Below are 15877 nucleotides of genomic sequence, written 5' to 3' on the forward strand. Positions count from 1 at the left end.
AAACGTTTCCGCGGTCATAATGTTAACAGGAAAAACGACAGGCACAAGCAAGAATATGAAAGAGTCACAGGAGTAAAATGAAAGCATTCAATCAAGTGGATTTTGCACCCTTCAAACAGGAAGTAGATGGCTGAAAAAGACAGATCCTCAGGTGGACAGGGCATACACGTTGACACACACACAGACACACACACACACACACAGTCCTCAGAGAGTCATCTGCTGTGCTTTTTGTTGGCAATCTGAATATTCATTACCACTGAAATGATGCAGACCTTGGCAAATGGCATAGTTGCTGCTCTTGTGACAATGCAATGTGTGTTCCTCATTCTTCCCTTATTGCACAATGTGGCCATATGTGCAGATTAGATAAAAGCTGTTCTACTATCCCCCTGATAAGAGATAAGGAGAGATGAACAGGGTGACAGCGAGAGGAGTGCGCTAGGAGGACACAGTCTCTATGGCACGAGTCTGTTTGTTCATAGCACCAGATGGCAATTACAGGGTGTTTTAGTAGGCATATAATGTAGTCAACTTAACTCTATCCCTGCCTTCCTAGTTGACCCACATCTCTGTCCTTCCCCACTGTTTGACTCCCCATCGTCCTGCCCTGACTCTGTGTCTCCCCCTGCAGGGCGATGGGTAACCTGCAGCAGTCCCTGGTTTGCTTTGAGAAGCGACTGGTGGTGGCCCATGAGTTGGGGGAGTGTGGCGGGAAGGCCCAGGCCTACGGGGAGCTGGGGGCGCTCCACAGCCAGCTGGGGAACTATGAACAGGCCATCTCCTGTCTTGAGCGCCAGCTAGGCATCGCCCGCGACACCCAGGACCGCCCACTAGAGGGCGACGCTAGTTGCGGCCTGGGGGTGGTGTACCAGTCCATGGGGGAGTACGAGACAGCCCTGCGCTGCCACCAGAGTGACCTGGAGATCGCAGAGGAGACGGGCAGCCCCGCCCGACAGGGCCGTGCCTATGGCAACCTGGGCCTCACCTATGAGTCACTGGGCAACTATGAGCGTGCGGTGGTGTTCCAGGAGCAGCATCTGAGTGTTGCAGCTCAGACCAACGACCTGGCAGCCAAGACCCTGGCCTACGGTAGCCTGGGGAGGACACACCACGCACTGCAGAACTACTCACAGGCTGTCATGTATCTGCAGGAAGGTGAGTGGTGGGGTCGGGGAATAGAGATATAGATATATATACTGTATAATAACAATACTGTGCTCCACAGACGACATAGACTTTAGTGACATGAAAGGTGTTGGGACAGCTTCCAAAGGAGAATATCTATCTGACAGGCAAGAATTAAACACATACTATATGCAAATTCTTGAAGTAAAGCCAAGTTATAATTCTACCAACAGCTGCAATTTTTGTCAATAGGCTTATATTTTGTGATTATACTGTTTGTGTTTTTCTGTGAGTGTTTGTCGATTTTTTATTTTATTTTTTATTAGCCTGTGTGAGGGTGTTTTTGTGTGGGTGTCATTGTCATTGTGTATTTTAGTTTTTGTGTGTGGTGTGTGTGGTGTGTGTGAGCTCATCTCCATGCTGCATGGGGAGGCATTCAGCATGTTTACCGGTTCCTATTCTTCACACCTCTATATCCCCTCTCTCAGATGAGCTGCCAAAGGATCTTTTCACACACTGTGGCTGACAGACTCTTGCCTCTCACGCTTCATTGTCCTCTACAGATAATGGTGAAATAAAAAGCTGCAGCCCTGGCTGTCTAAAAGTCATTATGCCAGTAACAGTGCAGGGAGTGTTTGTCACAGGGATGACGGGACAAGGCTTCGTGGAAGCTGTTTGGTGGCCACCAGCTCCATTTACAAGCGTTATGCAGAGGCAGACCCAGGGCATTACACTCCAAAGCCTGTTTCCATCCAGGGAGAATTATCTCTCTGGGTTTATAGGTTGTTTCATCATTCCTCCTCTAAGGAAGACATGAACAGGAATACCTTCCCTAGCCTCTCCTCTCCTGTCCTATAAGCCACCAGTGCTTGTAGTGACCTAGACATCGTTCCTTGTCGTTGCTTGTTGGGCTTTAATGGAAACAAAGGAGGCAGGCCACTCTATCTCCTCCATGTTCCATTACTGTCCCCTGCTCTGTCCTTACATTGTTCCGTGGTCCAGCTTTGAAAAAGAACACTACCTTCCCTATCCTTGACAGCAGATTATTTTTGGCCAACCTACCCAGACCTCAAAGTTGGTCGTTTTTTCCCTTTTTTTCCCCTCCATTTTCTTTTTCATGCTGCACTGCTTGTTTTTTGTTTTTGCTTCCTGAAAAAGATGAATTGGAAGGAGGCCTATGAAAGGAGAACCACTCGAGGGCCTATAGTGACAGCATGTGACCTCAGCAATGCGTGTGTGTGTGTGTGTGTGTGTGTGTGTGTGTGTGTGTGTGTGTACATGCCTCACAGTAGGAGGGAGAGAGACACAGCAGTGTTAATGCCTGCAGTATTCTTTTATCATTATAATTGTTTATATCATTTATAATTAGGTGACACTTTGTGACACTGTGTGTGTGTAGCTTTGTGAAGTGTGTATGCATGTTTAAATATTTGCATATATGCATTGTATAATGAGAGAGAGAGAGTATTGCCCTGCAGCAAGTGTGTGTGTGTGTGTGTGTGTGTGTGTGTGTGTGTGTGTGTGTGTGTGTGTGTCACAGGGTGCATGGGCCCCCGGGGGCTGTAGTGAATCTCTTCACCAGCTGTCAGGGAGCCTTTAAAGTGTTCTCTAGTTGCTCTTCAGGGTGCAGCCAGCCACAGAGCCACCACCACATCCTTATGTCAGCCACCACTACGTCACTGTGCCTGCATGGCACACCGAAGGTACACACGCTGACAGTCACAGTGACAGTGACGGCAAGAGATTGCCACAGTTAGAGAGGGAAGCATGTGGGAAGAGATAGCAAGAGTACGCAATGCAGATGCATACATCTTCATGTATGATAATTCTACCAAGTGTCAACCGCACTATAAGAAAAAGACATGCCGCTTTTTGATTAATCAGGAGTCTTCTTCATAGAGAGAGGGAGGAAGATGTGAATGGTGAGACTGCAGATCAGTTCTCTCTCTAAAGCTCCAGACTCTAATGTAACCTGAGTAGGACTGAGACTAGTGGAGGGCAGATAGACCGAGAGAAAGACAGCAAGAGAGAGAGAGAGAAACAGAGAGACGAGGCCGGGGAGGGAGAGGGTGAAGGAGAGGGTTTAGAGAGTTCTGAAAGAATGGCAGAGAGCTGGAGGAGGGAGAAAGAGGGCAGAGAGAGAGATAAGAGAGGGCGTATTGAGAGAGTTAGGGAGTGTGAGCGAGAGAGAGAGAGAGGCAGGAGGAGGGAGAAAGAGGGAAGAGAGGGAGAAGAGGATAGATAAGGAGAGGGGGGAAGTGTTGCAGGCTTCAAAGGCATCCGTCTCTCTGAGGGTGTACTCACAGAGCAGAGCAGCCCTGGGCCTGGTGGAATAGGAATCGTGTAGGTCGGGTGTTCCTTCCTGGTCACGCTCTGTGTTCTTTTCTTATCTGGGTCAGACTCAGACACACTGTTTTCCAGGAATGACTAGAAACGCGAGGAGAGTGAGATGAGGGCTGCTTGATATCATGGCCCATTTTCTCTCCCCTCCACCAAAACGTGTTTTCCCCTAGTCACAGAGGAATAGAGTAGATACATTATATTCTAATACCTACATAATATAAACCTTGTAGCCACAGACTTATTAGCAGCCCAAATCATAGCTAAGATTGCCTGCTGTGCTGTTAGCACCTGGTAGGTGACATGTGGCCCAGTGTCTGTCCTTTTTTATCATTTCCCTTCGTGGAGTGTCTGTTTCATCACAGTAATTGGGTGAAACCAAGCAGTCGGCGGGCAGGCTGTTGACACATGCAAACATGTGACATACACATCACCGCTTGAGGGATTGAAAGGGGAAAACAAACGTTATTCTCGCCAGGTGATCTGACAAAGCCACGCTAACTGAACAGAAAAATCTCCCCGGGTTTTGGCTGAATCTCAGAAGAAGTTTATGGACCAGTGTGATGAGCAATACGAACAGTTTCAACACAGGATTCGAGCCTCTGTGTGTGTAGACTCTATTAAACATATTATGTTTGCTTAGTCTCCCACTTGCTTTATACAGACGCATTATGGGTGTGTTTGTGTTTGCTCAGCCACTCGATCCTTACCATTGATTACTAGGCACTCAGATTAGTGCCCTAACAGCCTCGTACTGTGTGTCTGGGAGTGGGTGTGTTTGTGTTTGTGTGTGTGATGCCCAGACTGAGTGGGATTTTACAACTGAAGCCTGTTCACTGTCAGAGTATCAGTACCATGCTTACACCTGTTACCCTGGAAGATACCTGCCTGCCCATAGCTCTAAATAATTTCTAATGTCTCTCTCTCCAGGCCTACGGCTGGCGGAGCAGCTGTCTCGGCGTGAGGATGAGGCTAAGATCCGCCATCGTCTGGGGCTGTCTCTGTGGGCCAGTGGGAACCTGGAGGAGGCCCAGCACCAGGTATACATCTGACATGAACCTCTCTTCACACACAACATACACAGGGTTACCTATCTGCGTGTGTGTAGAGGGAGGCCGTGGATGGGGAGGTGGAAGATTGACATTTTATTCACCCTCTTATTCATTGCGACTTACAGTTAGTGAATTCATCTTAAGATAGCTAGGTGAGACAACCACATATCTCAGTCACAGGAAGTAAAAATGTTCCTCAATAAAGTAGCTATCAGCAAAGGCAGTGCTAGTAAGAAAAGGTACATATTCTTTTTGGGGGAGGCAGTGGGATTATTTAAAATCTCTCTCTCTCTCTCTCTCTCTGTCTCTCTGTCTCTCTCCTGTATCTCTGTCTCTCTCTGTCTCTCTCTCTCTCTCTCTCTCTCTCTGTCTCTCTGTCTCTCTGTCTCTCTCTGTCTCTCTGTCTCTCTGTCTCTCTGTCTCTCTCTGTCTCTCTCTCTCTCTCTCTCTGTCTCTGTCTCTCTGTCTCTCTCTCTCTCTGTCTCTCTCTGTCTCTCTCTGTCTCTGTCTCTCTCTGTCTCTCTCTGTCTCTCTCTGTCTCTCTCTCTGTCTCTCTGTCTCTCTGTCTCTCTGTCTCTCTCTGTCTCTCTCTGTCTCTCTCTCTCTCTGTCTCTCTCTGTCTCTCTCTGTCTCTCTCTCTCTCTGTCTCTCTCTCTCTCTGTCTCTCTCTGTCTCTCTCTGTCTCTCTCTCTCTCTGTCTCTCTCTGTCTCTCTCTCTCTGTTCAATTTAAAGGGGCTTTATTGGCATGGGAAATGTGTTTACATTGTCAATGCATGTGAAATAAACAAAAGTGAGAAGACACAAAACAACATCAACACAAAACTCTTAGAATTGAACAGTAAATATTGCATCCAAAAAGGTTTAAAAGTCAGCTATGTACAGGGATCTCTCTCTCTCATCTCTATTACAATGACCTTATCCCCAAACCCCTCAGTCAAACAGATGTCATTTCACACCCAAGTTCTTTCCCAGGCAACTCCGTAATGTTTGGGATATTTCCTCCAGTCAGTGTAGCTGTCATGGTGGTGTGTTGTTGGGAAAGGAAAGGAGACACTGTTGTCCTCAGTGTATAGGTTAGATGATTATTCATGAGGAAGCAGGGAGGGCGTTACTGCTGGTGGTAAAGCTATATGACCTTGGTAAATAGCCTGACCCACTTCAGGGCTGATTTACATAGCCAACTATGTCCCACTATGCAATATTACTGCACTTAATATTCATACAGCATCCGTACTGTTGGAATGAGATGGCTTGACCTCATGTTCGACCGTTTAAACCTAATTGTGTTTCAACACCCTCACTCTGATCCGCCGTGACCACTGTGACCTGCCCACGGTTCAGTCAGATTTGTGATGAATACATGGTTTCATATTGTCACATGGGATTAATAGATGAATGTTGAGTGCAGTGTGGTGGGTTTGATGTTTTACTGCTGGTAACTTCTATCAGAGAGGGTGAACGTAGCCCTGGGGAAAAGACATGAGGAGAGTCGTTTTAGGCATCGTGATGGGGTCTACATGTGAAAATGTCTGATAACAGTTCCGGTAATCATGGGTTATATTGGGTGCATACATGGCAGTGTAAATATCCTAGGCCCCTATTCTGATGTTAGCTTTACAGCACCGAGGCGGGACATTGCGAGCACAGCACTTTTGGGATTGTTTTCTTTTAATCTGTAAAGGGTGAGGTTGGCCCCGGGGGGAAGGTGGTGTGAGAAATTAGTTTTCATCTTAAAGGGATGTCTGTGTGCCCAAAAGATTGAACCAGCTTTGCAGGAATCAGCCTGCAGCTCTATCAGCAGAATCAGACAGCCCGGACTGGACTTCTAGCACTAATGCTGCACAACCACACTCTGCTCTCCCAGTGCTCTCTCTCTATCCTCTCGTCTGACATACTTTAGTGGCCTGGATCACTGACAGACAGACAGACAGACAGACAGACAGACAGACAGACAGACAGACAGACAGACAGTCAGTCAGTCAGTCAGTCAGTCAGTCAGTCAGGAGGTGGAACATTCTCAGTCTTCTTGAAGGCCTGCCAACAGAAGAGGAATAGGAAACCAATAACAACTCCCATGAATCAGCACTCCTGACTGGCCTGGCCTGGCAGCACATCCTCCGCCCACACTGTGTCTGCCCTCCCACCTTTGTCTCTCCCTCTTCTTCTCCCTCTCCAGCCTGATGTTAGTGTCTGAGACTGAACAGAGAAAAGATGTGGAGCAGGGAAAGCTTTGTTTCTATGGACACACTGTTTCCCTAGAAGACATTGTGTGCCCAGGCGATGAATTAGCATCTTAGTCTGGGCAAGATGAGATGAGATGGGAGGATAGCTGAGGTGAATGTCAGAGCTGTGTCCATCAGGCCCAATATCACAGATCCATGATTTGGACTGGCTCTGAACATCTGAGTTGCCTGATTCAGCTACAGACTTCCAGGAGTCTGTTACAGACATTTGACGAGTCCATTTTTTTTTTTTTGTATTTAACCTTTATTTAACCAGGAAGGGCTCATTGAGATTTAAAATCTCTTTTTCAAGAGCGTCCTGGAATTTGTCCTAGATACGCCCATAACAGCCGTAGGCCTGTGCTATGGACGAAGGCTGAGGTAGAGTGCAGTTTGTGAAACCAGGACACATCCCGAAACGGTTTGAGCTACAGACTATTATGACCCCACCATGGAAAGGCTCTCACGAACACGCCCGAGGTGATTTGTTTTGTTCTACGACGCTCAGATGCCGCAGGACTCGTTAGAATGTAAGGGCTTTTCTTCAAAGGAGATCATGCAGAAATATTGCATTGTGATGGTTCCTGATGTTTACCTGAGCTTAATAAATTCACATAGTTACTGTCACAAACTCCACACAGTTGTCACTGACTAGTTTTCTGTACTTACTGTACTTTTTTTTAGATCAGGTTATTGTTTGGCACATCTCATTTTTGGAGTGACGTTAGTTAATAAAACTCATGAATGTAACTTTTTATGTCAAATAATTTGGTCCTGAAAAGAAAAAAGCAGAGCACTTCAATGTGAGGCTAAATATGAGGGCTTGCCAAGCAGATACTTGAAATGAGTGACTGGTCTGATGGGCTGATTTGGCTTGGGACTGATCAGGTTAAGAGGGAGAGGGGTAGCAGTGTAGATGTCAAACATCATTTACACTGATGGGGGCTGCTTCCATCTAGTGGCTTCACTCTTCTACTGCAAGTCTCTGAGAGCTCTATAGCCAACAGGGATATGGATGTATCTGATGTTTTTCTGTGTGGTTGTGTTATTTGTCCTACAGCTCTACCGAGCGTCTGCACTGTTTGAGACCATTCGTCACGAGGCCCAGCACAGCACCGACTACAAACTGTCTCTGTTTGATCTGCAGACTTCCTCCTATCAGGCACTCCAGAGGGTCCTCGTCAGCCTAGGTTCTCACACTTTACACTCTCTTTGTCCATTGCTCACCTCTCTTTTTGATTGCTCTTCTGCTCTATTTCCATCTTTATTTGTGTCTTCTGTAAAAATAAATCCACCACTCCATAATGAACTGGGGCTCCCGAGTGGCACGGCGGTCTAAGGCACTGCATCTCAGTGCTAGAGGCGTCACTACAGACCCTGGTTTGATTCCAGGTTGTATCACAACCGGCCGTGATTGGGAGTCCTATAGGGCGGCGCACAATTGGCCCAGCGTCGTCTGGGTTAGGGTTTGGCTGGGGTAACTGACTTGCCTAGTTAAATAAAGGTTCAATTAAAAAAAGAAACTGAAAAAAATACAATATTGACCATCTTCCGGCCAGGCCACCATGACGAGGCGTTGGCGGTGGCAGAGCGGGGTCGGACACGAGCATTTGCTGACCTGCTGGTGGAGAGGCAGACAGGCCAGCAGGACTCAGACCCCTACACCCCAGTCACAGTGGAGCACATCCTGGACACGGTGAACAGCCAGAGGGCCCTGGTGCTCTACTTCTCCATGGCTGCTGGGTACCTGTACAGCTGGCTGCTGGCTCCAGGAGCAGGTAAGACCTGAGAGGGAGAGGGAGGCGTAGGTCAACTAACTCAGTTCCTCTGTGTGCTGATACAATGAGCTATAAGGGTAAAGGGACTATAAATCTGTACAAACTATTATGCCACATTAAACGACACATTATACAGACACAAAACACACACATACACACTCACTCCAACAGTGAATTTCATCATGATTGTGCTTTGTTTAGCTGAGAGTCCTGGAAGGCATGGCTTGTGTTCAGAGGCGGGCGAGGGTAAGAAAGCCCTCTTTAACAGGCGGCGGCAGCGCCACCTGCCACTCCACTGCTGGCAGTGCCACCCCGCCTGGCCTCTCACCCCCCAGGGCACCTGCCAATGAACCATGGTAACCGAGAGTGACAAAGCCAAAGAGCACTTGCACAATCAACATCCGCACAAACAAGTCAACAGGGAAACACACACACATACTCCTGTGCGTACACACACAATCTCACACAAACAAGCTTTGTGCATTAGTTTGTGCTGTCTTTAGTATTGAGTAGCCTCTCTTTCTCTCTCTCTCTCTCTTTCTCTCTCTCTTTCTCTCTCTTTCTCTCTACTATTGAGTAGCCTCTTTCTCTCTCTCTCTCTTTCTCTCTCTCTTTCTCTCTACTATTGAGTAGCCTCTTTCTCTCTCTCTCTCTTTCTCTCTCGCTCTCTTTAGTATTGAGTAGTGAGACTTCATAGCCTCTCTTTCTCTCTCTCTCTCTCTTTTTCTCATCATGATTGTGCTTTGTTTAGCTCTCTCTTTCTCTCTCTCTCTCTCTCTCTCTCTCTCTCTCTCTCTCTCTCTCTCTCTCTCTCTCTCTCTCTCTCTCTCTCTCTCTCTCTCTCTCTCGCTCTCGCACCAAAGATAATAGAGGAGGCTGTGAAGCCCAGTGACAGCTCTGGCCTGACTGACAGATCTTCCTGCCATGGAGACTGCTAGTCCTTGCCTCTCTTTTAGCCCTACTCAACAAAGTGGGAATGAAAGCTGGGTGTCTGACCCCCCTAACAGAAGTCATATAGATGGGTGTAATTCTGAGGAGGGGAATGAAAGCTGGGTGTCTGACCCCCCTAACAGAAGTCATATAGATGGGTGTAATTCTGAGGAGGGGAATGAAAGCTGGGTGTCTGACCCCCCTAACAGAAGTCATATAGATGGGTGTAATTCTGAGGAGGGGAATGAAAGCTGGGTGTCTGACCCCCCTAACAGAAGTCATATAGATGGGTGTAATTCTGAGGAGGGGAATGAAAGCTGGGTGTCTGACCCCCCCCTAACAGAAGTCATATAGATGGGTGTAATTCTGAGGAGGGGAATGACAGCTGGGTGTCTGACCCCCCCTAACAGAAGTCATATAGATGGGTGTAATTCTGAGGAGGGGAATGAGAGCTGGGTGTCTGACCCCCCCTAACAGAAGTCATATAGATGGGTGTAATTCTGAGGAGGGGAATGAGAGCTGGGTGTCTGACCCCCCCTAACAGAAGTCATATAGATGGGTGTAATTCTGAGGAGGGGAATGAAAGCTGGGTGTCTGACCCCCCTAACAGAAGTCATATAGATGGGTGTAATTCTGAGGAGGGGAATGAAAGCTGGGTGTCTGACCCCCCCTAACAGAAGTCATATAGATGGGTGTAATTCTGCAGAGGGGAATGAAAGGTTGAAAGAGCTGCCTTTTGCCTGAGGCTAAGAGAGGCTACCAGTCCTGTAATTAGCCTTCTGCTCTGTCCCAGTCTCTCCCGGGCATTCAGTCGTATAGTGCTGGCATACACACTGAACAGGGTCTGGGTAAAACAACCCTTAGTCAGTAAAGGGCCTCCTCTAATCATTTAACTGGTGAGCAGCCTGTCTGCCAAATCACAGATCTGAACACATTCAAAGCCAAACTCAACCCCCACACTCAGTATCTACCACCACCAGTGCTGTGGTAGTCCCCCCTCCTCCCTCCCTTCTCCCCCAACATCTCAGCCCCCATGGCACGGAGCAGATGGCACAGGCAGCCACTCTTATATTTTATTGAACATTATTTGTTTTATTCATTTTGCTCTGCAGATGTGCAGATCGTACGTGTAGCGTAACTTAGTTTTCAGAGTGAAATCTCTCCATATGGTCTCTTATTGTTAACATGTTTGTTGGGCTGTTTTAAAGTGAAGTCAACAGTTTTTATTACACTTTCATTGTAGTGTAATAAGTCCAACAGTGCTGTGTGCATCATGACGTAATGTGATGTGACCAATATGTTGAGCTTGTTGTCCTTCTCTCATTCTCTCTCTCCCAGGCATCCTGAAGTTCCATGAGGTGTACCTGGGAGAGGGCGTGCCAGAGGGCGGGCCAGACCTCCATGAGGGTGGGGGAGGGGGTGTGGCCAGCGGCTCATCTTTGGAGCAGCACATTGCCAGTGCTCGGGAGGCCCTGGGAGTAGAGTCCTACTACAGCAGGTAACACACACACACACACACACACACACACACACACACACACACACACACACACACACACACACACACACACACACACACACACACACACAGAGCCCAGAATAAATATACCATTCTATAGGGTGGAGACTGATGCTCGTAGAAGACTAGTGTGCTTTTCTGTATGCTGTCTCAGGGAGTCATTGTGCCCCTGTAGGGGGTGTGATGACAGGACCCCACTACCTGTCTAAAAAAACAACTGCTCTCTGCCCCCACTGACAACCAATGAGACAGAATAATGGACCTCTGGATGCCCACTGAACTCACTTAACAAATACTGTCTGGGCCTGGGAGACAGGGAAACACAGTAGACGGCTTACAGAGGGCCAAGGAGAGGAAGAAGATGGAGCTGAAGAAAGGAGGAAGGCAGCGATACAGGGGGAAATGAATGGAGTGAGATACAGGGGGACATGAATGGAGTGAGATACAGGGGGACATGAATGGAGTGAGATACAGGGGGACATGAATGGAGTGAGATACAGGGGGACATGGATGGAGTGAGATACAGGGGGAAATGAATGGAGTGAGATACAGGGGACATGGATGGAGTGAGATACAGGGGGACATGGATGGAGTGAGATACAGGGGGAAATGAATGGAGTGAGATACAGGGGGACATGGATGGAGTGAGATACAGGGGGAAATGAATGGAGTGAGATACAGGGGGACATGGATGGAGTGAGATACAGGGGGAAATGGATGGAGTGAGATACAGGGGGAAATGAATGGAGTGAGATACAGGGGGACATGAATGGAGTGAGATACAGGGGGAAATGGATGGAGTGAGATACAGGGGGACATGGATGGAGTGAGATACAGGGGGACATGGATGGAGTGAGATACAGGGGGACATGGATGGAGTGAGATACAGGGGGACATGGATGGAGTGAGATACAGGGGGACATGGATGGAGTGAGATACAGGGGGACATGGATGGAGTGAGATACAGGGGGACATGAATGGAGTGAGATACAGGGGGAAATGGATGGAGTGAGATACAGGGGGACATGGATGGAGTGAGATACAGGGGACATGGATGGAGTGAGATACAGGGGGACATGGATGGAGTGAGATACAGGGGGACATGGATGGAGTGAGATACAGGGGGAAATGGATGGAGTGAGATACAGGGGGACATGGATGGAGTGAGATACAGGGGGACATGGATGGAGTGAGATACAGGGGGACATGGATGGAGTGAGATACAGGGGGACATGGATGGAGTGAGATACAGGGGGACATGGATGGAGTGAGATACAGGGGGACATGGATGGAGTGAGATACAGGGGGAATTGGATGGAGTGAGATACAGGGGGACTTGGATAGAGTGAGATACAGGGGGACATGGATGGAGTGAGATACAGGGGGACATGGATGGAGTGAGATACAGGGGGACATGGATGGAGTGAGATACAGGGGGAATTGGATGGAGTGAGATACAGGGATGGGAGGAGACTTGTTAGAATATGAAGTGACTGACAAAAGAACAGTTAATGACAAATTAATTAATTGAGCAATCAAACTACAGGTTTACTTCAGGGGACTACTCGCGTCATTGAACTTCCACACAAATGTTCCCTATCATTAACCTACATTTTGCATGAGGGCACATGTTTCTCAAATGAGGAATTAGCCCATAGTGGCCAGCCTGTGTGCCCACTGCCAACCTCCACTCCCACCGGCCTGCCATGCCCTCCTGCCCCATTACTGAGTCATTTACCGCTCCAATGGGAAGCAGCACACATGCCACTACGCCTGGCTGGCCACAATATGGCACCACTTACCGCCCCATTCACTCTCCACAGAGGATAAAGAGAGGGATACGGAGAAGGGGAGGGGAGTGTGAGGGGAAGATAGCGGGAGGGAGAGAGAAACAGAGAGAGAGAAAAGGGCAGCATCCATATTTGGGAAGACTGTGTCTCCTCAGTCCTCATCAATAAATCCACTCAACCATAGAGTGTCTTTCCCCACTTCCCATCTCCCCATACCGTCTGACCTGAAAGTATGTACCTCTCCCACCTGCTAACACGCGTGTGAGTGCAGCCGCTCTGTGTTAGTCAGATGTGGACAGAGGGACCTCATGGGAAGGGATCTCAGAGAAAGGCTACAGCAAATATATGGATTACTGGAGAGAGAAAGAGAGAGGGAGAGATTTTAGATGAGAGAAACCGTTCCCATGGTTAAACTTGGTACCGTTGTGAGCAGTGAGCTGACAGAGGAAGATGAAAGGGAGTTTGGATGAGATGTGGGGGTAAAAGAGGGGGGCAGGGATGGTGTGTATGGGGAGAGGAGGGGTGTAGATACAGAGGGGGTAGAGGATGGAAGAACAGAACAGACTCCCTGCTAGGTGCTGGCTGGATCAGCATTAGCAGCATATGAGAAGAGGATTTAATTCTGCTTCCTGTTAGGGCGCTTCCTGGACCACACCTGGGAAACTGGGCTGGACGGGTGTGTGTGTGTGAATAAGAGTGTGCGTGTGCATGCAGTCTGTATGTCTAATGGTATAATCCCCCCCTCTACCGCTATCTCTCCCCCTCTCACTCCTTCTTCTTCGACCCCTCCCTCCCTCTCTCTCTCTCTCTCTTCTCTCTCTCTCTCTCTCTCTCTCTCTCTCTCTCTCTCTCTCTCTCTCTCTCTCTCTCTCAGGGGTTGTTCCAGCAGTGAGACAGAGAGTGAGGCAGGGGACCTGTTGGACCAGCAGTTTGAAGAGCTCAACAACAAACTCAACTCTGTGACTGACCCCACTGGCTTCCTCCGCATGGTGTCCAGAAACAACCTCTTCAACAGGTGAGACAGACACTGTGTGAGACACTGGCCTCCAGTTTGCCTTTATCGTTCGTCTCCAATTCCCCCACATTTCCATAATAACAAAGCTATCTGATGAGGGAGAGAATCTGGCTTGGTAGGGGAATTCATTTGAATAATTCGCTTTCTGAGAAAATAGTGTTTTCTCCTTTATTTAGCCATCGCAGAGGCATGTGAATCCTCTTCATTAAACTGGCTGAGTAGGGCAGAGCTGGAAAAGCCCGTATCAGCTCTCTGCCTTCATTAGACTATTAGGAGTGTGTGTTTATGTGTGTGCCCATGAACTGTATGCCAGTGTGAGTCTGTTTTTGGAGCCCAGTTGTACATATTTGTGTGTGTGTGTGATTTAATGATGGTACATACACTTGACTGAGTGTGTCTGTGTTAGTATCACTTTGTCATTCAATGCATGTGTTTACACTGTACTGATTGGCGATGTGTCCGTGTGTTTAAGTGTGTGTGTGTGTGTTTTTAAGCGTGTGTGTGTGTGTGCGTGCGTGCGTGCGTGTGTGCGTCTGGGTCATATTTCTCTGTCCTCGTCTCCAGTTGAGCTCCTCTTTGATGAGAGGGTAATTCCAGCTGTAATTGAGTCTTCATGCTCATTAAGCCTCTTTAATGGGTTGCCAGTAATAATCCGCTCATTATTTTGGGCCCCAAAAACTATCTGAATCATGAAGCCCCTTAAGAGCGACTCGTCAATCTCACTAAAGCAGAGGAAAATGAATAAAGGCTCATTGTCATTTCAAGTCATACATTTTGGGGTTTTGATATTATAAAATGTGCCTTTCAAGGTCTCTCTCTCTTATTTTAGTCCTCATCAACATGGCCCTTTGCTGTCGGAGTTGAAAACTGTTGACGTGAGAGAGCAACATTATTGCCTCAATGACTTTTAATTCAGAGAATAGATTTTATTAGAAGAAAAAAAAAACATTACAAAAAAAATGATATATCAACAATGGAATGAAGAACAAGGTAAAAGACAGGGATTTTGAGCGTGACGGTATGATTGTATAGTCTAAATGTCTGACATTATCTTTGACCTCATCTATCTTTAGAGAGAGCTACTAAAGTGAATATATATATATATATATATATATATATATATATATACACACAGGCGCTAGTTAATTTGATAGGTTAAAAGTCACCTCATCTTTAATCTTGGAAACCCAGAATTAAAATCTTGCGTAATTGCGTCAAATGCTTGATTAAGTTCTGGGGTCAGAAAAGATACTAGAACGAGGAGCTGAAATAGTTGTCTCATCCCACAGTATGTTGACAGACGCTACGATACCAGTTATGTTACATCTGTCCATGAGAGATGACCTCATCTGTAATCTCACTTTCTAAGGACTAACAGAGCTCTTCTCTCAGATGTTCCTAGGCCTTGTATAGAGGTTAAGGAGAAGAGCTCAGTAAACGTATAAACACACAGACAGGAACGTCAGGATAGCCTCTCTAGATGTCTATCGGCTTGTTTGGTGCAATAGAATTAGATGACTGAATCAACTGAGAGAGTTGGATCCTAGTGAAGAGTTGGTAGTGGACATATCCACCTTTGTCCAACTGTCTCTTCCTGTCTGTCTCTCTTATTGACATGCGTTCCATTCAACCTGCTCCCAGATAAAAGAGCCACTGAACAGACCTTAACCTCCTAGCCTTCTGCGTCTCGCCTTTTCTTCTCACCATTCCCCTTTCTCTTGGTCAAACCTCTCTTTTTTATCCCTCTGCACCTTTTCTTCTCACCATTCCCCTTTCTCTTGGTCAAACCTCTCTTTTTTATCCCTCTGCACCTTTTCTTCTCACCATTCCCCTTTCTCTTGGTCAAACCTCTCTTTTTTATCCCTCTGCACCTTTTCTTCTCACCATTCCCCTTTCTCTTGGTCAAACCTCTCTTTTTTATCCCTCTGCACCTTTTCTTCTCACCATTCCCCTTTCTCTTGGTCAAACCTCTCTTTTTTATCCCTCTGCACCTTTTCTTCTCACCATTCCCCTTTCTCTTGGTCAAACCTCTCTTTTTTATCCCTCTGCACCTTTTCTTCTCACCATTCCCCTTTCTCTTGGTCAAACCTCTCTTTTTTATC

At 47.3% G+C, this 15877-nt stretch overlaps 1 protein-coding gene across 3 annotated transcripts in view; it reads left to right on the forward strand.

Annotated features, from left to right (window-relative positions):
• Positions 1-15877, forward strand: part of LOC106585320 (tetratricopeptide repeat protein 28) — a 463550-nt gene that overhangs the window by 436921 nt on the left and 10752 nt on the right. For all 3 annotated transcript variants that reach the window (XM_082968562.1, XM_045706964.2, XM_045706965.2), the window contains 6 exons: positions 635-1158; positions 4399-4508; positions 7804-7933; positions 8303-8521; positions 10790-10949; positions 13635-13775. In XM_082968562.1, coding sequence (XP_082824688.1) covers positions 635-1158; positions 4399-4508; positions 7804-7933; positions 8303-8521; positions 10790-10949; positions 13635-13775 — 1284 coding nt within the window. The remainder of the gene's footprint in view (positions 1-634; positions 1159-4398; positions 4509-7803; positions 7934-8302; positions 8522-10789; positions 10950-13634; positions 13776-15877) is intronic.

Source organism: Salmo salar, chromosome 24 (genome assembly GCF_965601325.2).
Source record: "Salmo salar chromosome 24, fSalSal1, whole genome shotgun sequence".
Lineage (NCBI taxonomy): Eukaryota > Metazoa > Chordata > Actinopteri > Salmoniformes > Salmonidae > Salmo > Salmo salar.